This window comes from Mustela erminea, chromosome 18 (assembly GCF_009829155.1).
Source record: "Mustela erminea isolate mMusErm1 chromosome 18, mMusErm1.Pri, whole genome shotgun sequence".
NCBI lineage: Eukaryota > Metazoa > Chordata > Mammalia > Carnivora > Mustelidae > Mustela > Mustela erminea.
Genome location: NC_045631.1, coordinates 24691201 through 24715243, shown reverse-complemented (window position 1 = coordinate 24715243; position 24043 = coordinate 24691201). Strand labels below are relative to the sequence as shown.

The 24043-nt window shown below is 44.9% G+C and overlaps 1 protein-coding gene across 1 annotated transcript; it reads right to left on the bottom strand.

Moving 5' to 3' along the window:
* Positions 1-1617: 1617 nt before the first annotated feature.
* On the bottom strand, positions 1618-24043 carry LOC116577303 (C-C motif chemokine 3-like). Its single transcript, XM_032320319.1, has 4 exons — positions 24005-24043; positions 3309-3500; positions 2569-2683; positions 1618-2178 (listed from the first exon to the last, which is right to left on the bottom strand). Exons 2-4 carry the CDS (start codon positions 3382-3384, stop codon positions 2088-2090), a joined length of 282 nt encoding a protein of 93 aa, XP_032176210.1. The 5' UTR covers positions 3385-3500; positions 24005-24043; the 3' UTR covers positions 1618-2087.

Genomic DNA, 24043 nt, shown 5'->3' with positions numbered 1-24043 from the left:
CAGTGACCTAGAGCTTGCAGACGGGAAAAGCAGACCTCTCCTTGGCAAGGTGATGTTAGTATGAGCAGAAATGGGAAGATGGGAGACAAGGAAGGATGAAAAAGGGGGGTCCAGAAACAGCTATATCCACCCTCTCTGCAGATACCCTCCTTTCAAACATTTATCTTGTGGACAAAATGATCAGTCCCGTACTTACGTCACAGCTGGGATGCCACCAGAAGCAAGGAGCGGATTCCCATGACCCCAGCGCCCATGGCATCAGTTCAGCAGCAGAGGGCATTGTGGGGACAGCAGTCAGTGGCCTGGGAGATGGGGCATGGCTGTGAAAGGGGGAACCAGGGGGACCAGCCCGACCAGCGCTCGTGCACTGAGAGGTCTTCTGAATCCACTTCTAGAAGTGATGTTAGCTGGCAGCTAGCTAACAGCTAGCAGATTTTCTGCTTCTAATTAGCCACCCAATGGAAGTAACCAAAAACAGCTCAGAAGTCTTAAAAATAAGAAAGGAGCTGCATTGCCTCTGAAACTCCAAGGCTGGCCGAAACAGGCTCTGATGACACCCGACAGTGGTTTTCAAACTGCCTGTGCTTTACATCACCTTGGGAGTTTCAAAATTACTGACGCCCATTCCCCACCTAACCAAACCCGAACTAAATGCATAACTTTGGAGGTGAGGTCCTGGCACTGGAGTTTCTAAAAACTTTCAGAAGGGATTCTAATGTGAATTCAAGGTTGGAAAGCAACTCCTTAGGTACCCACTTCAACAGGAAATAGCCAGCCTCTATAAAAGTCTTCACCCTAAGTGGAATTCCCAGATAAAAGGCAGGATTCCCAGTTAAATTTGAATTTCGGACACACACCAAATGATTTTTTATGAGTATGTCCCAGGCAATATTTGGGATTCATCATTCATCACCATTCGTCATTCATTCATTCTGTATTTTAATTTTCTAACTCTGGCCACTGCAGCCTCGAAACCTCAACTTAGATATGGCTTTGGAGAACATTCTCCCAGAAAGCAGAGCACAGAACACCTGAGAAGCTGACCAGATGGGGAGTCTTAGCTAGGTCGCAGGCAGGTTTGCTAGACCGTCGCTAACAGAAGCATCCAAGCTCCCAGCATTCGCTAGACACTCAACAAATATTAGTCATTGTTCTGAAGAAAGCTTCGCTTAGGAAAATGAAGGTGTGTGCATAAATATGCATTCACAGTATGTTTCGTCATCTCCGTAGTCATTTAAGGAGAAAGATGTCCTAGATCGTATCGATTATGACTTAGTGATAAAACAATGTGTCAGTTTCAACTTTCTAGGAAAACATCTCCAGCAAGGGTCTGGCACCCCTGTGCTAGCCCTCTGTCCCTTTCTGGTGGTTTCTGCCCCTCTTCAGATGTCTCTACTCTTCCCCCGGTATCCCTCTCAGCCTGTGGTTCTAATTAGTTGGGAAGACAAAATCAGTGGAGTCATCCCAAGGAAAAGGCTGGTTTACCTTTTATATAAGAGCCTTCAGTATTTTTTGAGGGACTTTATTTATTTGACAGGGAGAGACAGCCAGCCAGAGAGGGAACACAAGCAAGGGAAGTGGGAGAGGGAGAAGCAGGCTCCTGATGAGGGGCTCCATCCCGGGACCCCGGGATCATGACCTGAGCCAAAGGCAGACGCTTTAATGATTGATCCACCCAGGCACCCCCCGCCCTTCAATATTTTGAAACGCAGAGCCGGGCCAACCATCCCGTCAGCATTTTTTGTTTGAGATATATGATAGAGCTGCTCCAAGAGAGAGCTCATCCTGCTGAGTGATCCATATAGTGAATATGAGGAGAAACTGAAGGGGGGGCGGGTAAAGAGAATGTCATGAGAAGTCAGAGAAAATAACTATTACGTCACACAAGTCAACAATGGAAATAAATTACAAAAGTTAAATAAGATACATAAACGAAAATTAAAGTAAAAGAGGGCTGCAAAGTGTGGCAAGGGGGTGGGGGGGCGAGACCTGTAGAGGAGGTGCCCTCCAGAGTTCCAAGGTCATTGCCCTGGGCAGGTGCCAGTCTTCACACAGATGGAACACCTTCCCTGTAGCTTCCAGGCCACTCAGGCATTCAGCTCCAGGTCGCTGATGTACTCCTGGACCCAGGCCTCCCTCGGGTGGGCACAGATCTGCCGGCCTCTTTTGGTTTGGAAACTGTGGAGAGGCATGGAAGGATTGCACACTGGGGAATGTAGCAGGGGAATCCTAGGCCCACTGTGACCCCTCCATCTTTCTCTGCCTCGGATCTCTCAGGTCCTGTCCACAGGCTCATAAAATGTACTCTCCATATTGGGGTTCATGACCTCCTCTGGGTCTCATACGGGGGTCCACTCAGAAAGCCAACTTCCTGTTGTCACCTTAACACAGGGGCAATTCCTTCAGGGCCTCCCCACAGGCATCAGACCAGGACAGAGACATGGCAGTGGCCTCCCCTGGTGTTCTGTGCTCCGATGGTCTCAGAAGGCTGAGTCCTCCAAGGGGTTGGGGGGGGGGGGGGCTCATCTCAGCCCTCCCATTGCCCTCCCCAGGAAGATTGGGCCTTACATGACACCAGGCTTGGAGCACTGGCTGCTGGTCTCATAATAGTCGACCACAAATTTCCGAGGAATCTGCCGGGAGATATAGAAGAAGCAGCAGGTGGTCGGGGTATCAGCACCAACTGAGAGAAACAGGACAGAAAGAGTCCTAAGTGACTCTTCAGAAGATTGGGTGAGCCAACCCCCCCCCCCCCAGGGTCAGGAAGAACTGGAAGGAGAGAGCCCTGCACAGGCATGGGGATGTGCAGACAAAGAGACCCAGAAGGAAGCTGGCATTTCTTCTTCTCCTTGACATTTTTATATTCTGTGTCTCTTTCCATGTTTGTCATTCTCTCTCTATTTTGGCATGGGGTCTCTGTGTCTCTCCACCAGAACTTCAGCTTTCTGAACAAACTACTCCCTTTCTGTCTCTCGCGGGGCAGTGCCATCTGGAATTCCCAAGGAGAGCAAGGGCCACAGCCTTGGGAGTCAGCTGGCCACAGATTCCATCTGTTGTCCGAGAGTCCAGTTGGGCGGCCATTTTTCCATCCTTAGAATGGGACTTCCTCCCACTCTCTCCCCGCGCTGGACAACAGAATGGCTAAAACACTATGGGAAAGGACACTCCTCCTCAGGAAACAGCCTCTGACAGCTCTCTGACGTTCTCTACTCAGAGGGGCTCAGGCACAAGACTTGGGCGCTGGGGATCTAAGCCGTGGCCAGGGAGTGGAAGGATAGGGCAAAAGGAGGCAGGGAGGACAGACTCACAAAAGGAAGAGGAGGTCTGGGAACAGAGTGCCGCGGTGAGAAGCAGGACGGCCAGGCCAGCCGCAGGGACCTCCATGGCGCTGGGCAGCAGAGGGTGTGAGCTCGAGCAGTAGCCACACAGCGCTGGGACCGGAGACCCACGGCTGCTGCCTCCTTCTGGAGTCTAAACCATGTCCCGTCTTTATAGTCAGCCTCGGAGAGTTAGAAGACAGAAAGTTGAGGAAACCAAGGGGGGATATTTAAAACCATTGGTGTTGGTGTCGTGCTGTGAGTCACATAAGGTGGGAGAGCTCTGGGTCACCACCAAAGTTCAGGCTATTTGCAACCATGGTTCGGTTGCCTACCTGAAGGGGAAATGGTTTCTATAGAGAGAGGAGGTGAGATGCTGGTGTGACCTGGTTAGCAGATCAGGAGATCAAGCCATTTCTCCTACAGAGCCTTCTGTTCTGTGCCCCAGCTGTTCACATGGCCTCTACGTGACCCAGAGGATAATGCCATGGAGTCTGGGGGAGCACACCCCAGATGGAGATGGCAGAACTAGGGAAGCCTCAGCTCTTCAAGGGGCAAGATGGAGGCTGGCCTTTCAGACTTCAGCTCCATCATCAAACCCGCACAGGTCTCTGCAGTGCACCCAGAGTGGCAGTGCCTGGCAATGAGCGCTTCTGATTGCAAGGTCAACTTCGGATTGTCAAGGCGTCCATTTGAAAGACATATTGCCAGCGAGGCCGGGAGAGAAAGAGCCAGGCTGTCCCGCCCATAAATTTCTGCTTTGAGAAAGGCCCGAGTAACCGATACAGCTGGTCACTGTGAGCGACCCCACTATTCCTTTCCTGCGTTCTAATTCCTGCTCTTGGGTTTTACATTTGCCAATAGCGAACCCACAAAGCCCTGGGCACCCCACCCTTAACCCCAATAAGGCAGAAACTTAGGTCTATGCTCTCCCTCTCTCTTTACCAGTGACCTCACTGAGGGGCCCTCGGGCATGCCGTGTACCCCTGAGTAATAAACCTTGTGAGTTTATAAACCTTGTATTTTAAAATAAACCTTGTATTTTAAACCTTGTATTAATAAACCTTGTATTTTAAAATTTCCCTGGTAGTTGCTGCTGAGGTGTGAACCTCATACTCATAGTAAGAGCCACAAAGGCCTGTCGGGCCACAACATTGGCTCCAGTCGGGGAAATGTCTGGGGAGCTCACCACTGGCTATAGCTACGTAGCCCAGGCATTTTGAGCTCATGCCATCACGATCAAAAGGTTGAGACCCCCACAAGACAGCTGGTCCCTCGGCTGGTTGGGCTAATCTGAACGGAAAGCCCTAAACTGTTGTTTGTTACCCTTTGACCGCAAAGTACCCTGCCAGGATCTGTCCTATGGATAGAAGGACGAAGAAAATTGTAGGGATAATGGTGTTTGTCACAGCCTATTTGTAACAATTTAAAAAGGACCTACAGGATGTCTGGGTAGCTCGGTAGATTAAGCTTTGGTCTTGATCTCATTTCAGGTAATGATCTCAGGGCCATGAGTTCCTGCCCTGTGTTGGCTCCAGGATGGTCATGGAGCCTACTTAAAAAAATAATAATAATAATAATAATAATAAATTTTTTTATAAAGAAGTAATTTTTAAAGTAAAAAACCAAAATTAACTAATTAAAATCCATACAATTAAATCAATTATGGCATATTCACCTCTTATAATAATAATTAGCCCTGAATAACTAAGAAAGTGAAGAAATGTTCAAAGGAAGTACTTGTTCCTCAAAAACCCTAAAACATTTCCTGTGTCCTTATTGTAAAGTCAAGATGGTATTTCCAGGGTTTGTCTGGCAGCTCAATGACATCATCAGGGACACTTTTATTAAAATGTTTCCCTTTCCCCCAACATTTTGTTGGCTTTTCTTTGCGGGGAAGGGGAATGTCACTTCATGGTTACAAAATGGCAGCTGTTGCTCAGGTCTGCACAAAGTCTTCTCCATAGGCTTATAAGGGAGTCTCATAAGAATAGAGAAAAAGCAACATTACATGTATCTTTAATTCAAATTGGGGTTGGTTTTTTTTTACTTTATTTGTAATGTGAACTGTAGTTCACAGCCCCAAAGTAGCAAAAGCTAATTTTATTTTTAAGCAATCTCTACACCCAACGTGGAGTTTGAACTCACACCCCTGAGACCAAGAGACACATGCTCCTCCGACTGAGTCATCCAGGCACCCCAGCAAAAGCCAATTTAAAAAATAAGTAAAATAGAAAAGATTAAAATTTATTTTATTTCTGCAAGCTAGGTAAGCAGCAGGACGGGTGCCAGTAAGGATGTGGCTTCTACACTCTTCCCGTCTTACTGTGGCATATGTGAAGTCTGAGGCATGATTTGAGTAAAATTTCTTTCCTGGAAGGTAGCAAAAACGTTATGACCCAAACATAACCACTATTAACATTTTGGTTTATTTATTTCAAGTGCATTTTTTCCTAGGTTATGATAGTTCCGTTGGCTTACCTGCTATCTTCTTTCTACTGTACATCTGGGCGCTGAGGGGCATTATTGTAATCATGATATGAATGTAATTTTGTATTTTTATTGTATATACTTAATATTGTAAGACTTTTCCAGATCGTTCCAGGATTTTTAAGAGCTGTCCAATTGACTCAACTATAAGCCTAGTTCATCAATATAATCACACACTATTACTGCTCATTGATCACAGCTCAATGATTTCAGATCATTACTCTATTACATTTGGACTAATTCCAGTTTTTAATTTAGTTTTAAACTATTTTATAAATAAGCTGTGCCAAACATATACATCCATAAAATGTTCTCCATAAGTCAGGTTATTTCTATAGGATATTTTCCTAGATGTTGACTTTCAGGGCCAAAAAGTAGGTACACTTTATTAGGGCTCCCTATCTTTACAGATACCCCATATGAATGTGTGTTTTTGTTCCCCATTGGCAAACCCAGTGATAGCATATGATAGAGACTTCTGAATGTTTGCTGAATGAAGCAGTGATTAAAAAGCCTGCTTGGAGTCTGGGATTCCCCAATTCCATTCTGTCCACCTGTGTCCGGATCAAACGCAGCTCGGGCTACTCCAGACCCAGTGGCATCCTTATACACATCCCATCTGTGCAGCCAAAACCCCAGGGAAGAACATTACACATGTCTGCTTTGCAGATGGAAAAGAGAAAAGTCCAGTTCATAGATCTGTTTGGGTAGAAGCAACCAGCTAAGCCTGGGCCCCTGGTCACAACTCTTGGTCCCCACCCCCTCACTGGTTAATCATTTCCTTAGAAACACTCTGCTCAACATGATGTCACGATCCTTTTCACCCAGGGTGTGGTTTAAGGGTGACTCGTGTGCCCAGGATGCTGAAGCATCACCACAGATGTCAGCTTGTGCAACCAGAAGAGCTGTGCTAGAGCACAGATCTGCTCCATGGACAGAATCATTCACCTGTAGATCTAGAGCTCTAACACAAACATCTTCTCATCCCGTCACTGTCCAAAACCTTCCACACAGTCAGTCCCAACGAATAAGCAACTGAGCTGTTCTTGTGTTCCCTGAACCTCCATGTAAGACCCCAGGTACCCCAACATATATGACTCCTAACATGACACCATGCAACCGCTTCTCCTCTGGCCATCCCCAGACGCTGGCTCCCCATACTCCAGAGAGGCTTATAGAGGGACAAGGACGTGGCTTGGACCCCAGGAGGAAATAGGGAGTAGTGAGTGCCCAGTCCTGACTTGGCTTTGCCCAAACTCCTCTAAGCCCAACATTGTTAAGGCCTCCAGAGCTGCCCTGGTTGACAGTCTCCTCACACAGCCCTCAGTTCATAGTCTTGTCCACACCACAAGACTCTAAACCCTTATCCTTTCTTGCTGTCAGGGTTGTGTCCTAATCCTCTGGATAGATGTCTAAACCATACCACTTAAGCCCTATAGATAGATAGTCCCTAAATGAAAGCAAAGAACTTCACAGAAGGTTTCAAAAATGTTCTAGGCTGTTTCCCATGGAGTTTTAGCTATCCTAGTCTCTGGATCTGAGAAGCAGAGGAAGACTAGGAACCATTTGAAGCTGGGGAAATTGAGGCTTAACTAAGACCTTTTTTTTTTTTAAGATTTTATTTATTTATTTGACACGGAGAGAGGGAGAGAGATCACAAGTAGGCAGAGAGGCAGGCAGAGAGAGAGGGGGAAGCAGGTTCCCGCTGAGCAGAGAGCCCAACGTGGGACTTGATCCCAGGACCCTGAGATCATGACCTGAGCCAAAGGCAGAGGCTCAACCCACTGAGCCACCCAGGTGCCCCTTAACTCAGTCTTTAACGAGATGCTGATGCCAAGTCTATTTGGTTCCTAGGAGAAGCCAAGTGGAAGATTTCCCTCAGTTCTCCAAAGAAGCTCCACCCTTCGGTGACTTACAGAAGATGAGGTCTTCTGGGAAATATCTCTGTAGACCAGATGAAGTTTCCCCTAAAGATAGGAGGGCCCCGGGTTCCAATACCCAGACGTCCTCAAGAGGGAGCTAGAGACTGAGAATAAGACAGCATTCCAAAACAAAAATTCAAGACACACAAGAAATGGTTGGCTCCCTTGGTTCCTTTAGTGCCTTGCTCTGTAGGTCTGAGCAGTGACATCTCCATCAACTTTCCCCTGACCCCGGGCCCCTCGGAGGATGGAAGAAGTTGACTTGGCTTTTCTGACATTTGTTTGCTGCTCCCTCATGCTGAGGGTAGACACCACACTGCTCCTGCTGTTTCTCTTCTTTCCCTCCACACATGTCCCAGATTTGTTGATAATCATGGTGACACTGGCAGTCAGCGTTCCCTCTCCTTGTGTGACGTCAGAATCATTCTTCCTTCCCAGAGAGAAGCGGGTCATGTAGAGGAGAATCAACCCACTGGACATGAGCTGAGGAGCAGAGAGACACAGACAGAGGGTTTTCTTTCTCTCTGGATTTTTTTTCTTCCCAAGATTTTTGAAATAAAACTACATTTGACATTTTGCATCTATCCTTTCAACGTTTAATAGTAAAAATCAAGTATTTTCATGACATTCTATGTGTTTAAGTGGTCCATCTGTGGATTTACTTTATTGTCCCAACACTGTAGATTATGTAGTTTGGAGTCTATTATTTGATTATAGATAAGCTGCACCAAATAACATGGTCCCTCAAGTTTTTCCCATTTGTGAGTTCATTTCCATAGGATAGATTCTGAGAAGTCACATCTGGTTTAAAGACTACGGACATTTTTAAGGCCTCTCACCTTCACCCAGGATTAAATCCGGACTTCACTGTAGGTCTACGATGAGTATTTGATAAATAAACCAATTCCTAGAAAGCTAATCCTTGTTTTTACCATTCTCATGCCTCCAGACTTTCCAATTCTGTTCTTTCCTTAGGATGTACTTGCATATATGTTTATGGATATATGTAGTATAAGCTTGACTTACACTTCTTGTGACTGAATGACATTATTACCTGTGTCATATTTATATGGTCAGAATTACTGTGGAAGTCCACCAGAACACTCTGCTTTATGGAAGGAGGCTAGTCACCCATCTAGAGAAATGACATCCTCTCAAGCACCCCAATCAAATCAGCAACTGAACCTTTCCAGTGTGTCTTCTAACCTTCTCTTATAACTATAGGCAACCCTGGATTGTACCACTCACATGACGACACCATACTTAAATTTCTAGCTTAGGCACCTCTAATTTCTGTATTCCCATGGCTGCAAGGCTGTCTACAAAAAGGAGGCAAGACAGCTCAGATCCCAGAAGGAGTCCAGCAGTAGAGAGCTTACAAGCCCCATCTCAGCTCTGCCCACACTCGTCCAACAGTCCAGAATCATGAGAGGCCTTGTGGCTTCCATCTTTGCTCTTCTCTGCACATGGTCCTCTGCTCCCATGCACGGGGGAGTCTGTTGTTCACTTGTCTTCAACAGTTGCTCCTCTCACTCTGGCCAGAAGTCAGTCCCCATCTTCCTAGTGCTGTGGCCCGAGAACCCCCATGTGAAATCAAAGAGCCTCAAGTGGGCTTTCTAAATGACACAGTGGTTTTCTTCAAGAGGGTTGAAAAGGGTCTTACTGATCTGGACTGTAGAATGGGAGTTAGGAGAGGTTTGATCCCATTTTTCAGATCAATGAAGCCTAGTTAGTTTATTGGGTTATTAAGATGTGGTCAAATTTAGATCTATTTAGATCTTATTGCTATTGGTAAGTTTTAGAAGAGCTATAAAATTGTTCCTGCTTTCACTGAGTGTCTGTATGATTTAATGGATTTGGGGGGAAAATGTTCTCCAAAGGAAGTTAGAAGAAGGGAGTAGACTCTCTATAGGCTGGTTGTTGTAGAGTACGCCAGAGCCCAAAAGAGACAAAACCAGAGATAAGACTCGGGAAATTAATGAGAAACAAATTAAACAAAAAAAGCCAAATCGTTTCCAGTTTCCTTTCCTCCTAAACCTCAACTCTGAGCTCTGCTATCCCTCTCTACTTCTTCCAGACCCTCCCAGGCTTGCCTGTGCTCCTGAGCAACTTCTGCTGTTCCTGCTCCCTCACAGGTAAGGTTTACACCACATCTCCCTGCTGCTTCGCCTGCACGTCCCTGCAGATCCCCCAGAACCTTGTCGTTGCCTGTTTTAAGACCAGTGGCCAGTGCCCCAAACATGGCGTCAGGCATTGTTCTCCCTGCCCAACCCTGGCGAGACACATGATGCGGGGGTTGGGAGTGTCCTCAGAAGTCGGAGCAGGGATGCTCCAGCTGACAGAGAAGGAGCTGTCCTGATAAGACCTGGTCCTCTGGGGGCCTTTTGTGCATGCAAGACACAGAGAGACCACTGAGCTGTTTCCTGACATGGGATGGAGGTGCAGGGACCCAGGGAGGACATGCCCAGAAGTAGAGAGAAGAGAAGGAAGAAAGAGACAGCAGAAGGGAAGTAGCCTGAGGGTATTTCCGTTAATCACTCAGGGAAGAATTAGGAGCCGTGCGGTTTGGACAGTGATGCCTTGATAAGGTGCACCAGCCCTAAGGTGCCCACAAGGATGAAGATGAAGAGGCCCCAGGTGGTCAAGAAATCCTTACTCATTCTCTACATAGTACTTCTGCCTTCTCCACAGCTTTGTCACCAAACAGGGCCATTATTTCTATGCCAACCCCAGCTGTGCCTGGGTCTAGGAATACAGCAGGGCCCTGGGGAGAATCCAAGGGGTCCAGAAGGAACACGTGAGGGGCATAACGTAGACTGAGCAGCAGTGACCTGACCCAGCAAACTGTCTCTACAGCTCCAGAAATTCCCTCTCTCTTCTCCTAACCACATTCGGAAAACTAATTTAGTTAAGCTCTGCAGACCAGAGCAAGTCCCACACTCTTTTTTTTTTTTTTTTATGATTTTATCCATTTATTTGACACAAAGAGAGAGAGTAGACAGAGAGGTAGGCAGAGAGAGAGGAGGAAGCAGGCTCCCTGCTGAGCAGAGAGTCCGATATGGGGCTTGATCCTAGGACCCTGAGACCATGACCTGAGCTGAAGGCAGAGGCTTAACCCACTGAGCCACCCAGGTGCCCCAAGTCCCACACTCTTAATTAACCACTAGGAAACAGTCTTTCAGTGTGCCCATGTACCAACGGAAACAGATTCACCAGGAATGCACAATTCCCTAATATGAGAGTCTACACTAGGCAAGCAAGGAGTAAGGAATTGTCTAAGATCCCAGAAAAGACCAAAACCCATGGATGTGAGCCTGGCATTAAAGACCTCTTCTAGACTAAAGATGTTTGCAATTCCAAAGGGGCTGCTGGGCAGGTAATCTGAACTTTTCACAGCCTGGATGGACTAGAGAAAAATGAGAGTCCAAGGTGAAAGACAAGCTACGGAATGAGAGAAAATGTCTGCAAACCACTGATTTGCCAAAGGACCGGTATTTGGAATATGTAAAGAACTCTCAAAACTCAACAGTAAACAAACAAACAGTCCAATTAGAAAATGGGTCAAGAGGCATTAAGGAACACTTGAATGAAGAGGATATGCAGATGGCAAACAAGCAATGGTATTGTTGACCATGAGTTTTTAAATTCTCATTTTTAGAGATTCAGACTGAAACAGTGAGGTAGATAAAATAATGTTGCCCTGGGACGCCTGGGTGGCTCAGTTGGTTAAGCAGCTGCTCAGGTCATGATCCCAGCCTCCTGAGATCGAGTCCCACATCGGGCTCCTTGCTCAGCAGGGAGCCTGCTTCTCCCTCTGCCTCTGCCTGTCACTCTGCCTGTGCTCACTCTCTCTGTCAAATAAATAAATAAAATCTAAAAATAATAATAATAATAATAATGTTGCCCTCCTCTCACGTGCACAAAGATGTCCCTCTTAATCCCTGGAAGCTGTAAACATGTTATGTTGCACAGCCTGGAGGAAATCAAGATTGTTATCCACTAACTTTGAGATGGCAAGATTACCCTGGCTTAACTGAGTGGGCCTGACGCAATCCCAGGGATCCTTATAAGGGAGGTAGGAAGGTCAGTGTCAGAGCCCTGCAATGTGAGAAAGACTTGAGCAGCCATTGTCAGCCACACCCAAGGAATGTGGGGCTCTCCCAGAAGCCAAAAAAAAGACAAGAAAATGGATTCTCCCAGAGAGCCCCAAAAAAGGAATGCAGCCCTGCAGACACCTTGGTTTTAACCCACTGAGACCCATTTCAGGATTTCTGATCTCCAGAACTATACAAAAATAAATGTGTTGTTTTGAGTGACTAAGCTTGTAGTAATTTGTCACAGCAGCAATAAGAAACTAATACAAATAACTACAGATAAAATGATATCATAGAGGTTTTAACACATAACCACAATTTTTCTGATGTTTCTCTCAAGAAAGGTGGGATCTGGGTCCCCTCTGCTCGAGTCTGGATAGGCTTGTGATTGCTTCCATCACAGGGGAGGAGATGCCACGTGACTTCTATGGCTATGCCGTAAGAGAGCCATACACCTTCCAACTTGTTCACCAGGAACAGTCATCTCGGAGCCCTAAGACTTCCAGCCTGGAAGGGCCACATGTAGACAGTTCCTGTTGACAGTCCAAGCTGACCCTATCTTTCAACCAGCCCTGCCCAGGTGCCAGACATGTGACTGAGGAAGCCATCATAGAAATGGACCTTCCAGCATGAAGGTGAGGGTTATTTATAACAGAATGGCTCATGGCGTCATAATTTATATCACATCTTTGTGGGCAGTGCAGTTGTAAAACAGCATGAGCACCTTCTTCTAAATGGGAGAGAAACTCAGCTCACAGTTCACAGATAGATCTGTCCTTGCAAGGAGGTGTGGTGATCCCAACTCGTGGCCATGCACTAATTACAGAAATAATTTCTTCAGAGCAATCTCAATAAACTAGCAAAGAATTTTCTGAGATGTGCCCCCAACTGATGGAGAAATTGAGCTACTCTTGAAGAGCTGAACCTCTGTGTTAACCAAAGGGTGTTGACAAATCCTGAATTGTGTAATTCACAGCATGACACCAACACTACCATTAAAATCTTCCCCTCCCATCACCCCAGTTTCCATCTTCCCATGCCATGGGGCTTTCACTAAAGAGAAGGGGTAATGGCTTGAACCTGGTGCCAGCTGTAAGTACCCAAGTCTTATCTTAGCTGTGCCAATGTTTGATCTCAGAATCTCCTGCCTGCCCAGCATCATGGAGGCATTCAAGATTCACCATGACCCTTTGCTCCCAGACCTTCTCAATGCCATGTCAGTCTATCATCCCTTCGGTCTTTTTCAGATATGACCCTCTCTGGTCCCAGGTGAGACTGTATAAAACATGTCTGGATGACAAAGATCATTCAAGTGAAAATAAAGCACTCAACATGGGGACGTCAACCACCACCCTGGTCTTTCTTTCAAAAGGGTCCAGGCTCTCATACTTTACCAAGTAGTTCAGAGAGAGAAGAGAGATAGTGAGGTGGTAAGTCTCACTTCATAGATAAAATTATTAAGGCCAAATTCACTGAGTAACAGTTGAAAGAGGCACACTCCAGGTCTATTTACTTCCCATTGGTGCAGGCAAGTTTAGATTCATGTCAGCGATTCTCAAAGCCCCAATAGTTTTGGTGACATAAGAGATATCCCAGTTTGATCTCTGTTCTATTATGCCATCCTGGGCTAGATGAACTTCCCTCCTAAAAAAGGCAGAAGGTCAGATAAGACTTTTTAAGTTTCTTGAAAAATAAAAACCAAAATGGAGAGATAGACATGGAAATCTCTAGGAAAAAAGCACATGCCCTATTCATTTGAGTTTCCCAAATTTAAGAAATGCTATGACTTTCTAGTTCCTTTTACCTTTTTGGGGGGTTAGCATAAGGGAGAAGAAGTTGATTGTCTTTGGCTTTTAAATGACTCAGTCTCTTGCTGTGCCTTCTCCTATAGTTGGTGCTCCTTCTCTTATACCCACCTGCTCCTTCTCTTATACCCACCAGAGGTGGGCATAAGAGCCTCCTGCTCCTTCTCTTATACCTACCAGAGGTTCCCTCAAGATTTTGTAGCAGACTCTTATGAACCCAACATCAGGTGCTCAAAGGCCAGTGACATGTAAGGACCCTCCTCCTACTCACTCCTGGTGAGAAACTGGAGAAGCCCTGGGGGAAAGATCAGCTCCCGTTGGTATAGGGAAGTGGACTGGGCACTATCCTGGGAATACCCAGCTCTATGGCCCATCACAAGTACAGTGGAAACCTTCAGCTGTTTTCTGAGCTAGTCCAGGACCAGCAAGGAGCCAGAAGAAACTGGCTAAGTGCAGAAGAAGAGGGAGAAGGAAGTGACAGCAAGAGGGAAGCTGTAGGAGGAAATCCCCATGACACAGTCAAGGAAATGGAGGGCCCTCAAGTATGAGGGCTGGCTGCTGAGAAAGTGACAGATCCTGAGATGTCAAGTCAGAAGGAAGGATGAAGGGCCACTGTGGGCCCAGAAATTTTCCCACTGGCTATGTCCTCCTGAATCCTTCTGTCTTCTCCATCCATTAAACTTCCAAATTGAAAGAAACAAACCAGCCTGTGCCAACCCCAGTGATGCCTGGGTCCATCATGAACCTGGAGCTAAATCTGAGGGGTCTAGAAAGAAAGAGCCAAATCAATCAGCAGATTGAGGATCAAGGGTCTAAGCCAGAAGAACAGCAGTTGGACCTCTAGGAGCTTCCTCTTTTAGGGGTTTAAACCCTACCTCCCACTAACCAAACTCTGGAGCCTTCCATACCTAAATTTTAATTTATTTAAAATTTTTCATCTTGGGACACCTGGGTGGCTCAGTTGGTTGAGCCACTGCCTTCGACTTAGGTCATGATTCCCGGGTCCTGGGATCGAGCCTCACATCTCGGCAAGGAGCCTGCTTCTCTCTCCCACTCCGCCTGCTTGTGTGCTCTCTCTCTCTCTCTCTGACAAATAAATAAATAACATCTTAAAAAACAGATTCTAAAATTATTTATCTTTATTTTTATTTTGAATTATGTTTCCCATTGAATGTTCTAAGAAAGCACATAGTGTGCTGTCATTCAAGGTGATGTTGAATGATTGTACCGAATTTTGTCTTTAGAGATTTGACCAAATCCATCAACAAACAAGAATTTTTAAATATCCTTTTTTTTTTCCAAAGTATTTGGTCTTTGCACTATGTTTTAACCTTGTGAATAACAAAGATGTTTCATTTGTTAAAAATAGAGCTTCCCTATGACCCTGCAATTGCACTACTGGGTATTTACCCCAGAGATACAGATGTAGTGAAAAGAAGGGCCATCTGTACCCCCATGTTTATAGCAGCAAGGGCCATGGTCGCCAAACTGTGGAAAGAACCAAGATGCCCTTCAACGGACGAATGGATAAGGAAGATGTGGTCCATATACACTATGGAGTATTATGCCTCCATCAGAAAGGATTAATACCCAACTTTTGTAGCAACATGGACGGGACTGGAAGAGATTATGCTGAGTGAAATAAGTCAAGCAGAGAGAGTCAATTATCATATGGTTTCACTTATTTGTGGAGCATAACAAATAGCATGGAGGACATGGGGAGTTAGGAGAAGGGAGTTGGGGGAAATTGGAAGGCGAGGTGAACCATGAGAGACTATGGACTCTGAAAAACAATCTGAGGGTTTTGAAAAGGCAGGGGGTGGGAGGTTGGGGGAACCAGGTGGTGGGTGCTAGAGAGGGCACGGATTGCATGCACTGGGTGTGGTGCAAAAACAATGAATACTGTTACGCTGAAAAGAAATTAAAAATAAAAGTAAGCTAGAACTTCCAGCCATTGTGTTGCTTGTTTCTTTGAACATCAATAATATCAACTGGGAGGGATGAAAGGGGAAGTGTGAGAAAATCAGAGAAGTGAGAAAAGTCAGAAAAAGAGAACATGCCTCTGCAATCTGTTATGACAATCACCTTAAAACAGAGATCATTGACAGGAAAAGCCAGAGCCAAAATATATGTTTAGATTAAACCATATCTATATTCTCTAAATTATCAGCACTTGACATGAACAAAAGAGCAAGCCATTCTTTCATGGGCATCTTTGTACTTTTTAAATAAATCAAACTTTCTTAAGAATAATAACATTTATTGAATTTGATATGAATTAAGAACTTCCACGCATTGGTTCATTTTGTCCTCAGGATACCACTGTGCTGTCTGTTCTGTTATTGTGCCAATTGATAGATAAGGAAGCAGAAGTTCAGGGAGGTTAGGTTAACTCCTCCATGGCTATCAGTTAGCTGTGTTGGGATGTTCATGTCCCATCAGATATTAACCATCAGACCCCTGTCTCTCAAGGTGGTGCTGTCCCTGAACAGACTTAACTTGGCATTCCCTGTTCTGTGACATGGGCCCTCTGGGTCCAGCTAACCAGGAGATCGTCATCGTCGGTTTGCAAAAGCAAGATGATTCAAGTCCTCTACTTGGTACTGCCTCTTCCCTTTGCTTATGCTCATCAAGCCAAAAGTCAGAGTATAGACAGGCTCTCTGCTTGCTGCCTGTTTCCCTTCCCCTACTCAGATAAATGCTCAGGGCACAGCAACAAATATGCTGTCTAGGCAGACTCTAGCTAAACAGTGAGAAGACTCCCTCTTTCCTTGATGGTGCCCCTAGTTTCTACAAATATTTCCTTTGGAGTTGTCTCATCCACCTTTGGGGAGCCATGAAACTGTAAAACTCCCTTCTCCGGGCAATGATTCTCTCCCGTCCCCTACCTTCAATCTCCTGCCTCAACAGATGAGAGTGATAAGGGAGAGGTAGAGGGCTAGTCCTGCCATCATCAGGGGAGATCTTAGCTGGAGGGGTCTATGGCATGGTCTTTTTTGAATGAGACAACAACTTTGCAACAGGTTCAATCCCAGTCAACACCTTGTTAAATGACACAGAAAATTCCATGACAACATAGGGCAGTGACACTGCCTAATGCTGGAAAGTGGAGGAGGAGAATTACTCATAGGATTAGACCAGAACTCTACAACTTAGAGAATCCACAGCTACTTCAATTTTATCTATTTATTTATTTTTAAAGATATATTTACTTACTATAGAGAGCAAGAGAGACAGAGAATGCCCACATGCAAGAGTAGGGAGGAACCGAGGGAGAGGGAGAGAAGCTTGAAGCAGACTCTCGGCCGAACATGGAACATGACACAGGGCTTGATCTCAGGACCCTGAGATCATGACCTGAGCAGAAATCAAAAGTCAGACGCTTAACTGGCTGAGCCACCCAAGCATCTCTATTTCTTCAATTTTAGAAAAGATATACACAATTTATATAAGGATTAGCATTCTTCATATATCAAGAATAAATTGTTAAGAAAATAACAGACATATTACATACCTAAGTGTATTGAACTCTGTAATTTTGCTTCTGAAAGAAATTAAAGGTTTCCTTTTCCCCATTATCCTTCCTGATGACTCTATAAGGATTAAAAATAAATGTCCAAGCAGAGCAGGTCTCGGTGGCACTGAATACAACAGGGAGCCAGGGAGCTTGGAGCGTAAATGAAAAGGGAGCTTCTCACCAAGTTCTCCTATAGGTTCTACCCACAAGGCTCAGGACCTTCACGACTGCTCCCTCTGCTTTCCAATAATTTTCATCTCTATGTCCAAAGACTTTACACAAGTCTTTATAAACACTTTCATTTAAAATATCCCCAAACAGGGGCCACCTGGGTGGCTCAGTCATTAAGCGTCTGCCTTCAGCTCGGGTCATGATCCCAGGGTCCTGGAATCAAGTCCTGCATCGGACTCCCTGCTCCCCAGGGGGGTGGGGGGTGGGGGACAATGCTTCTCCCTCTCTCACTGCCTCTGCTGTGTTCCTTCTCTAGCTAAGTCTCTCCCTGTCAAATAAATAAATAAAAATCTTTTAAAAAAATAAATTAAATAAAATATCTCCAAACAGACATCTGGCTGGCTCAGTCTGATAGAGCATGCGACTCTTGATCTCAGGGTCCTGAGTTAAAGCCCCAGGTTGGGCATGGAACTGCTTTAAAAAAAAAAAAAAAAGCATGCATATATACATATATGCATGATATATATATACATTTTTTTTCATTCCAGACTTTACTCAAAATAGAACACGAATGTCCATTGAGTGGTGAGTGGATAAACAAATGGTCCAGTTAGTTGTGCAAGCCCATAACGTGTGCATTCTTAAAAACCACTGCATGCTACAAAATCATGCAATAAAAACCACAGGGCTCGGGGAAGATGGAGTTGGGGCACAACACTGAAACTCCTCATCAGTGAAACACAAAAGAGAAACAGGAACAGAGTAAAAGTTAGCACAGCTTTACACATGTTAAATAGTTAATATAAATACACTACACATGGCACTTGAATTAGAAAAAGGCCTGAGTGAGGGAAATACAAATCAAAGCCACGATGAGATACCACCTCACACCAGTCAGAATGACTGAAGTTAACAAATCAGGAGACAGATGCTGGCAATGATGCAGAAGAAGGGGAACCCTCCTACCCTGTTGGTGGGAATGCATGCTGGTGCAGCCACTCTGGAAAACAGTATGGAGGCTCCTCAAAAAGTTGAAAATAGAGCTTCGCTACAACCCAGCAATCACGCTACTGGGTATTTACCCTAAAGATACAAATGTAGTGATCCGAAGGGGCACGTGCACCCGAATGTTCATAGCAGCAATGTCCACAATAGCCAAACTATGGAAAGAACCTAGATGTCCATCCACAGATGAATGGATAAAAGAGGTCATACACCACACACACACACACACACACACACACGAATATCAACCATCAAAAAGAATGATATCTTGCCATTTCCAAAGACATGGATGGAACCAGAGGGTATTAGATTAAACGAACTAAGTCAGTCAGAGAAAGACAAATACCGTACGATTTCACTCATATGTGGAATTAAGAAACAAAACAGATGAACATAGGGGAAGGGAAGGGAAAATAAAATAAGATGAAAATCGAGAGGGAGGCAAACCATAGAGATGCTGAACTCTAGGAAACAAACTGCGGGTTGCTGGAGGGGAGTGGGTGGAGGGATGGGGTGACTGGTGATGGGCATTAAGGAGGACACATGATGCAATGAGCATTGGGTGCTGTATGCAACTGATGAATCACGAAATTCTACTTCTGAAACTAATTTTTTTTTAAAAGCCCCTGAAGTTTGCTTACAGAAGTGGGAGTATATTCTCTGAGCATAGTGGAATTTAATTAGAAATCTATAGCAAGAACCAAGATGCCTTTCAACGGACGAATGGATAAGGAAGATGTGGTCCATATACACTATGGAGTATTATGCCTCCATCAGAAAGGACGAATACCCAACTTTTGTAGCAACATGGACGGGACTGGAAGAGATTATGCTGAGTGAAATAAGTCAAGCAGAGAGAGTCAATTATCATATGGTTTCACTTATTTGTGGAGCATAACAAAAAGCAAGGAGGACATGGGGAGTTAGAGGGATGGGGGTTGGGGTAAATTGGAAGGGGAGGTGAATCATGAGAGACTATGGACTCTGAAAAACAATCTGAGGGGTTTGAAGTGGCGTGGGGGTGGGAGGTCGGGGTACCAGGTGGTGGGTGCTAGAGAGGGCATGGATTGCATGGAGCACTAGGTGTGGTGAAAAAATAATGATACTATTGTGCTGAAAATAAATAAATTTTTTAAAAAATTAAAAAAAAAAAAGAAATCTATAGCAAGGGGCGCCTGGGTGGCTCAGTCAGTTAAGTGTCTGCCTCATGATCCCAGGGTTCTGGAATTGAGCCCCACATCCGGCTCCCTGCTCAGTGGGAAGCCTGCTTCTCCCCCTCCCTCTACCTGCCGCTCCCACTGCCTATGCTCTCACTCTCTCTCAAATAAATAAATAAAATATTTTTTAAAAAAAGAAGAAATCTATGACAAGACATACAGAAAATGTCCAAATATTTGGAAATAAAAAACGCAGTTCTAAATTATTCATGTGCCAAAGATGAAATCTCAAGGGAAATAAGAAAACATTTTAAAGTAAATGGCAATGAAACCATACATAAAAAATCGGCATTGTGAAGCTGAAGCAGAACGGAGAAGAAAATGTACAGCTTTAAACGTTTCTATGCGAAAAGAGGAAAGGTGTGAAATAATGAATAACGCCCCCACCTCGAGAAGCGAGGAAAGATTGAGCAGATTAAACCCAAAGTAAGTAGAAGAAAGAAAATAATAAGATGGATAAGCAATGCAACAGAAAACAGGCAAAAGAAAAAAGTCAGGAAAGTCCAAAATCAGTGCAACAGAAAACAGGCAAAAGAAAAAAGTCAAGAAAGTACAAAATCAGTCATTTGGAAAGCTTATTGATGAACTCCTGCTGCCTCTTACACATTTCTCACTGGGCCCCTCACAAAGGTCCTGTTACAGAAGCCTCCCTGTCATGCTCCCAGCGTCTTGCTATGCTTGGTCCAGTCCTCCTGCCACCCGGGGGAGAGAGAGATCCTACAGGACAAGGAGTGGACAGACACACAGACAGGTGGGCCCCGTCAGGTGTGCAGAACATGGAGAGATCCCTGGGGTGTTTCTGCATTGACCCAGGGCCCACAGGGAATCAAGGACGAGCTACCTCTGTGCGGAGAAGAGAAAGGAGGGGAACTCAGCTTCCATGAGCAAAGAAAAAAGGGCTAGGGAACTTGAGGGCTTGGGGGATATGTGCAGCTCTGAAGGAGATTGGCTCTGAGATCCCCAGAACAGAGAACGGCATGGGGCAGTGAGAGAGAGAATTCCCCACGCATTCTGCTATGAAATTGTTCCTTTTTGATATACTTCTCCCTCTCACCATGGCTCCTTCCATCTAAGAGACTGGAAAGGTCTGCGCTGACCCCAGCAATGTGTGGGTCCAGGAATCCATCAGCCACTGGAATTCGATCCCTGAGAAGTCTGGAACCAGCCAGGGAAGGGCTACAGATGTGAACAGATTTGGGCAGGAAACTGAGCCAGGAAACAGTCGGACGCTGCTCCCAGACATACCCTAGGGTTCGGTTTTAAATTTTATTTTAAACTTAGGTGTGCTATGTTATGGTCGTAATTCCTTCCGAATTTCAAATTATGTTAGTTATTAAATGTTTTGAGAGGTCACGTGGCTCAGTCTTACTGCCCCTTACCTCTCTGCTTTGGTCACTCAGAGGATTTCCATGGCTGCCATGAGCAGGGTCTAGGCCCACGTTATAAAAAATTCATGAAACCAGCAATACGTGTTGACTAAGGGTACCAAGTTCTAGATTCTAAGTTTGGAACGAATAAAGCTTTCCTTCCTTCCTTCCTTCTTTCCTTCTTCCTGTGTCCTTCCCTCCAAATCTGATTAAATGTTAATTTGAGGGGAGCCTGAGTGGCCCAGTCAGTTAAACGTCTGCCTTTGGCTCAGGTCATGATCCCAGAGTCCTGGGATCCAGTCCCCTATCTGATTCCCTATTGGGGGCAGGGGTTGGGGGGTTGGAACCTGTTCCTTCCTCTCCCTCTGCCTGCCAAGCCCCTGCTTGTGCTCTCTCTCTCTCTCTCTGACAAATAAAATCTTTTCAAAAATGTTAAATTTGTAAAGTATCAATATTGGACAGGCTATGGAATATCTGGCAGGCCCCACAGCTGGTGCGAGTGTGAACTGGTCCTATCATTTGGAAAATTACTGTTGCCACTGGGTACAGTAAAAGTGTGCATTGCCAAAGACCCAGCACCCCGCTCCTGGATGCCTCCCCACAAATACCCTTGCACACGTACACCAGGACACGTAGCAGCCCTGCTGGCTTTAGCAAACACAAAAGGAGGCAAATGAAAACACAGATACACGGTGCATACCCATACATGAAAATGTCTCAGGAGTGAAAGTAAACGCACTTGACAGCTACACACAGCACCGTGGGTGAATCTCAGAAGCATAATGTGGGGAGGAAAAAAAGCCGCCTAAGAATGCGTATAATGATTCTATGCATATAAAGTTCAAAAACAGACAAAACTAAAAATACGTTGTTTAAGATTCAAGGATGCATGGTAAAACCTTAAGAAGAGCCAGAGTGCAGTACAGACACTATTGGGATAGAATCTCTCAGAGGAAGAAAGACAGCGGGGCCCACGAGACGTCAGGTTGTGTGATGCTTGTTATATTGTGTCTCTTCGTTCTCAATCCATATTTGATGCTACTCAGTCATAAGTAAAAATAATTATAAAAATCAGATTATAGAGGGCACCTGGGTGGCTCCGTGGGTTAAAGCCTCTGCCTTCAGCTCAGGTCATGATCTCAGGGTCCTGGGATTGAGCCCTGCATCGGGCTCTCTGCTTGGTGGGGAGCCTGCTTCCTCCTCTCTCCCTCTCTGCCTGCCTCTCTGCCTACTTGTGATCTCTGTCTGTCAAATAAATAAATAAAATCTTTTTAAAAAAATTGGATTATAGAAAAGAACATTTAATTTTTCATTGTATATTGTATATAATAGGTATAATGATCACAGATAGAAAAATGCATAAAAGGTTACAAATTAAAGATTAATAGTGGTAAAAAAAAAGATTAATAGTGGTAAACTGAGTTTTCTCTTTTTTATTTTCTTCAAAATTCAAAATTAAAATAGGTTTAAGTGACACATAGGATTATATAATGAAATGAAGTTGTTCACCATATGTCGAAGCATGGGTTATGAAATTGGTTTGTTCGGTGTGATCTCAGCTAGGGAGAAAGCAGGCAGAGGAAAAAGACAAAGAGGCATCTAAAAATGTGACTATGACGGGGCGCCTGGGTGGCTCAGTCCCTTAAGAAACTGGCTCTTGATTTCCACTGGGGTCGTGATCTCAGGGTTGTGGGATCAACCCCCACATCTGACTCTGCACTTAGTGGGTTTTCTCCTTGGGACTCTCTCCCTCTGCCCCTCCTCCCATCCCACACATAAGCTCTCATGCTCTGTCTCTCTCTCTCTCTCTGAAAATAAATAGATCTTTTTTAAAAATGTGACTGTAGGATCACAGGGGACTTTTGCTTACTTAGTTTTGCTTAATTATTTTCTAAAAGTCTTCATAGTTTTGGTTTTTAAATGATGAATCATGACAAAAGCTTTTGTTTTGTTCTTAAAGATTTATTTATTTATTCGAGAGAGAGTGTGAGCAAGCGAGCAGGGGGAGGGGCAGAGAGAGAGGGAGGGAATCTCAAGCAGATTCCATGCTGAGCACAGAGTGTGACACGGACCTCGATGCCATGACCCTGAGATCATGACCTGAACCGAAACCAAGAGTTGGATGCTCACCAGGCACCCTTGTTTCGTTTTAAGAAAAACCTGTCAAAGGCCCATTGCTTGCTTACATTTGCAGCAGACTCAATGCAACTTGTTCATGGCTTAATCTCTGGTTCCTGGACAGTGCTCAGCTTATAGTATGCATTCAATAATTATTTACAGAGTATATGAATGAGTAAATGAATTAATGAATGAACAAAGGATGTTAATGGAGCAGGTGGAAGAGACAAAACAGAACTCTTGGTCTCTGGTTTTTATTTGTCTCTTCTCTGCCCATTACAGTCTAGAAAAGGTATAATTTCCATAAATAAGAAGCCCAAGATGGGTAGGCAGACTATATGACAGTTCATTCCTTGGCTTGCATGAATTCCTTTCTAGCAGCTCAGACAACATACAGTAGAGACTGATGACCTTTGTGGATTCTTGGGAGGCAGAGAGTTTGTAGACTATTAAAGACCAGCAAATGGCAGCCAACCTTCCCAAAAGGAAGAGGAAAGATGGAAGAACTTGTGATCAGCCACTTCTGTATTGGGCAAGATTCTATACCTATGCAATTCTTAAGAAACCATTTGTTGGCACTTTAAAAAGGAAATGCTCGGGGCAAGTCAGCATGGGTGCAGCTAGGGCAAATCCAGTTGAACCTATCCCACTTCCTTCTCTGGTAGCAATGAACATCTGAGGAAGAGTCGGTTGAAAAGAGCTGCAGACAAAGGCTCTGATTTCCAGCATTCAACAAAAGTGCCGTGGGGATATCTGGGAAAACAGTAACATTCGGGAAACTAACATACAGTCTATAGTGGGCCCCTCCGTTATTGTACATTGCCGTGTGTAAAACGGAACAACTTTACCAAAAAGATGAAAACCTTGGAGCCTTAATCCTTCCCAAGCCCCCCTCCCCCAGTCCAGCCCTGCTCCTTTGAATAGGGGAAGCAGTCAGTCAAGCAGGGCTGAAGGTCCAAGAGAGGGGTGCACATTGCTTACCCACAAACAGACGGCAGATGACTCAGCGTCACCAGGAAC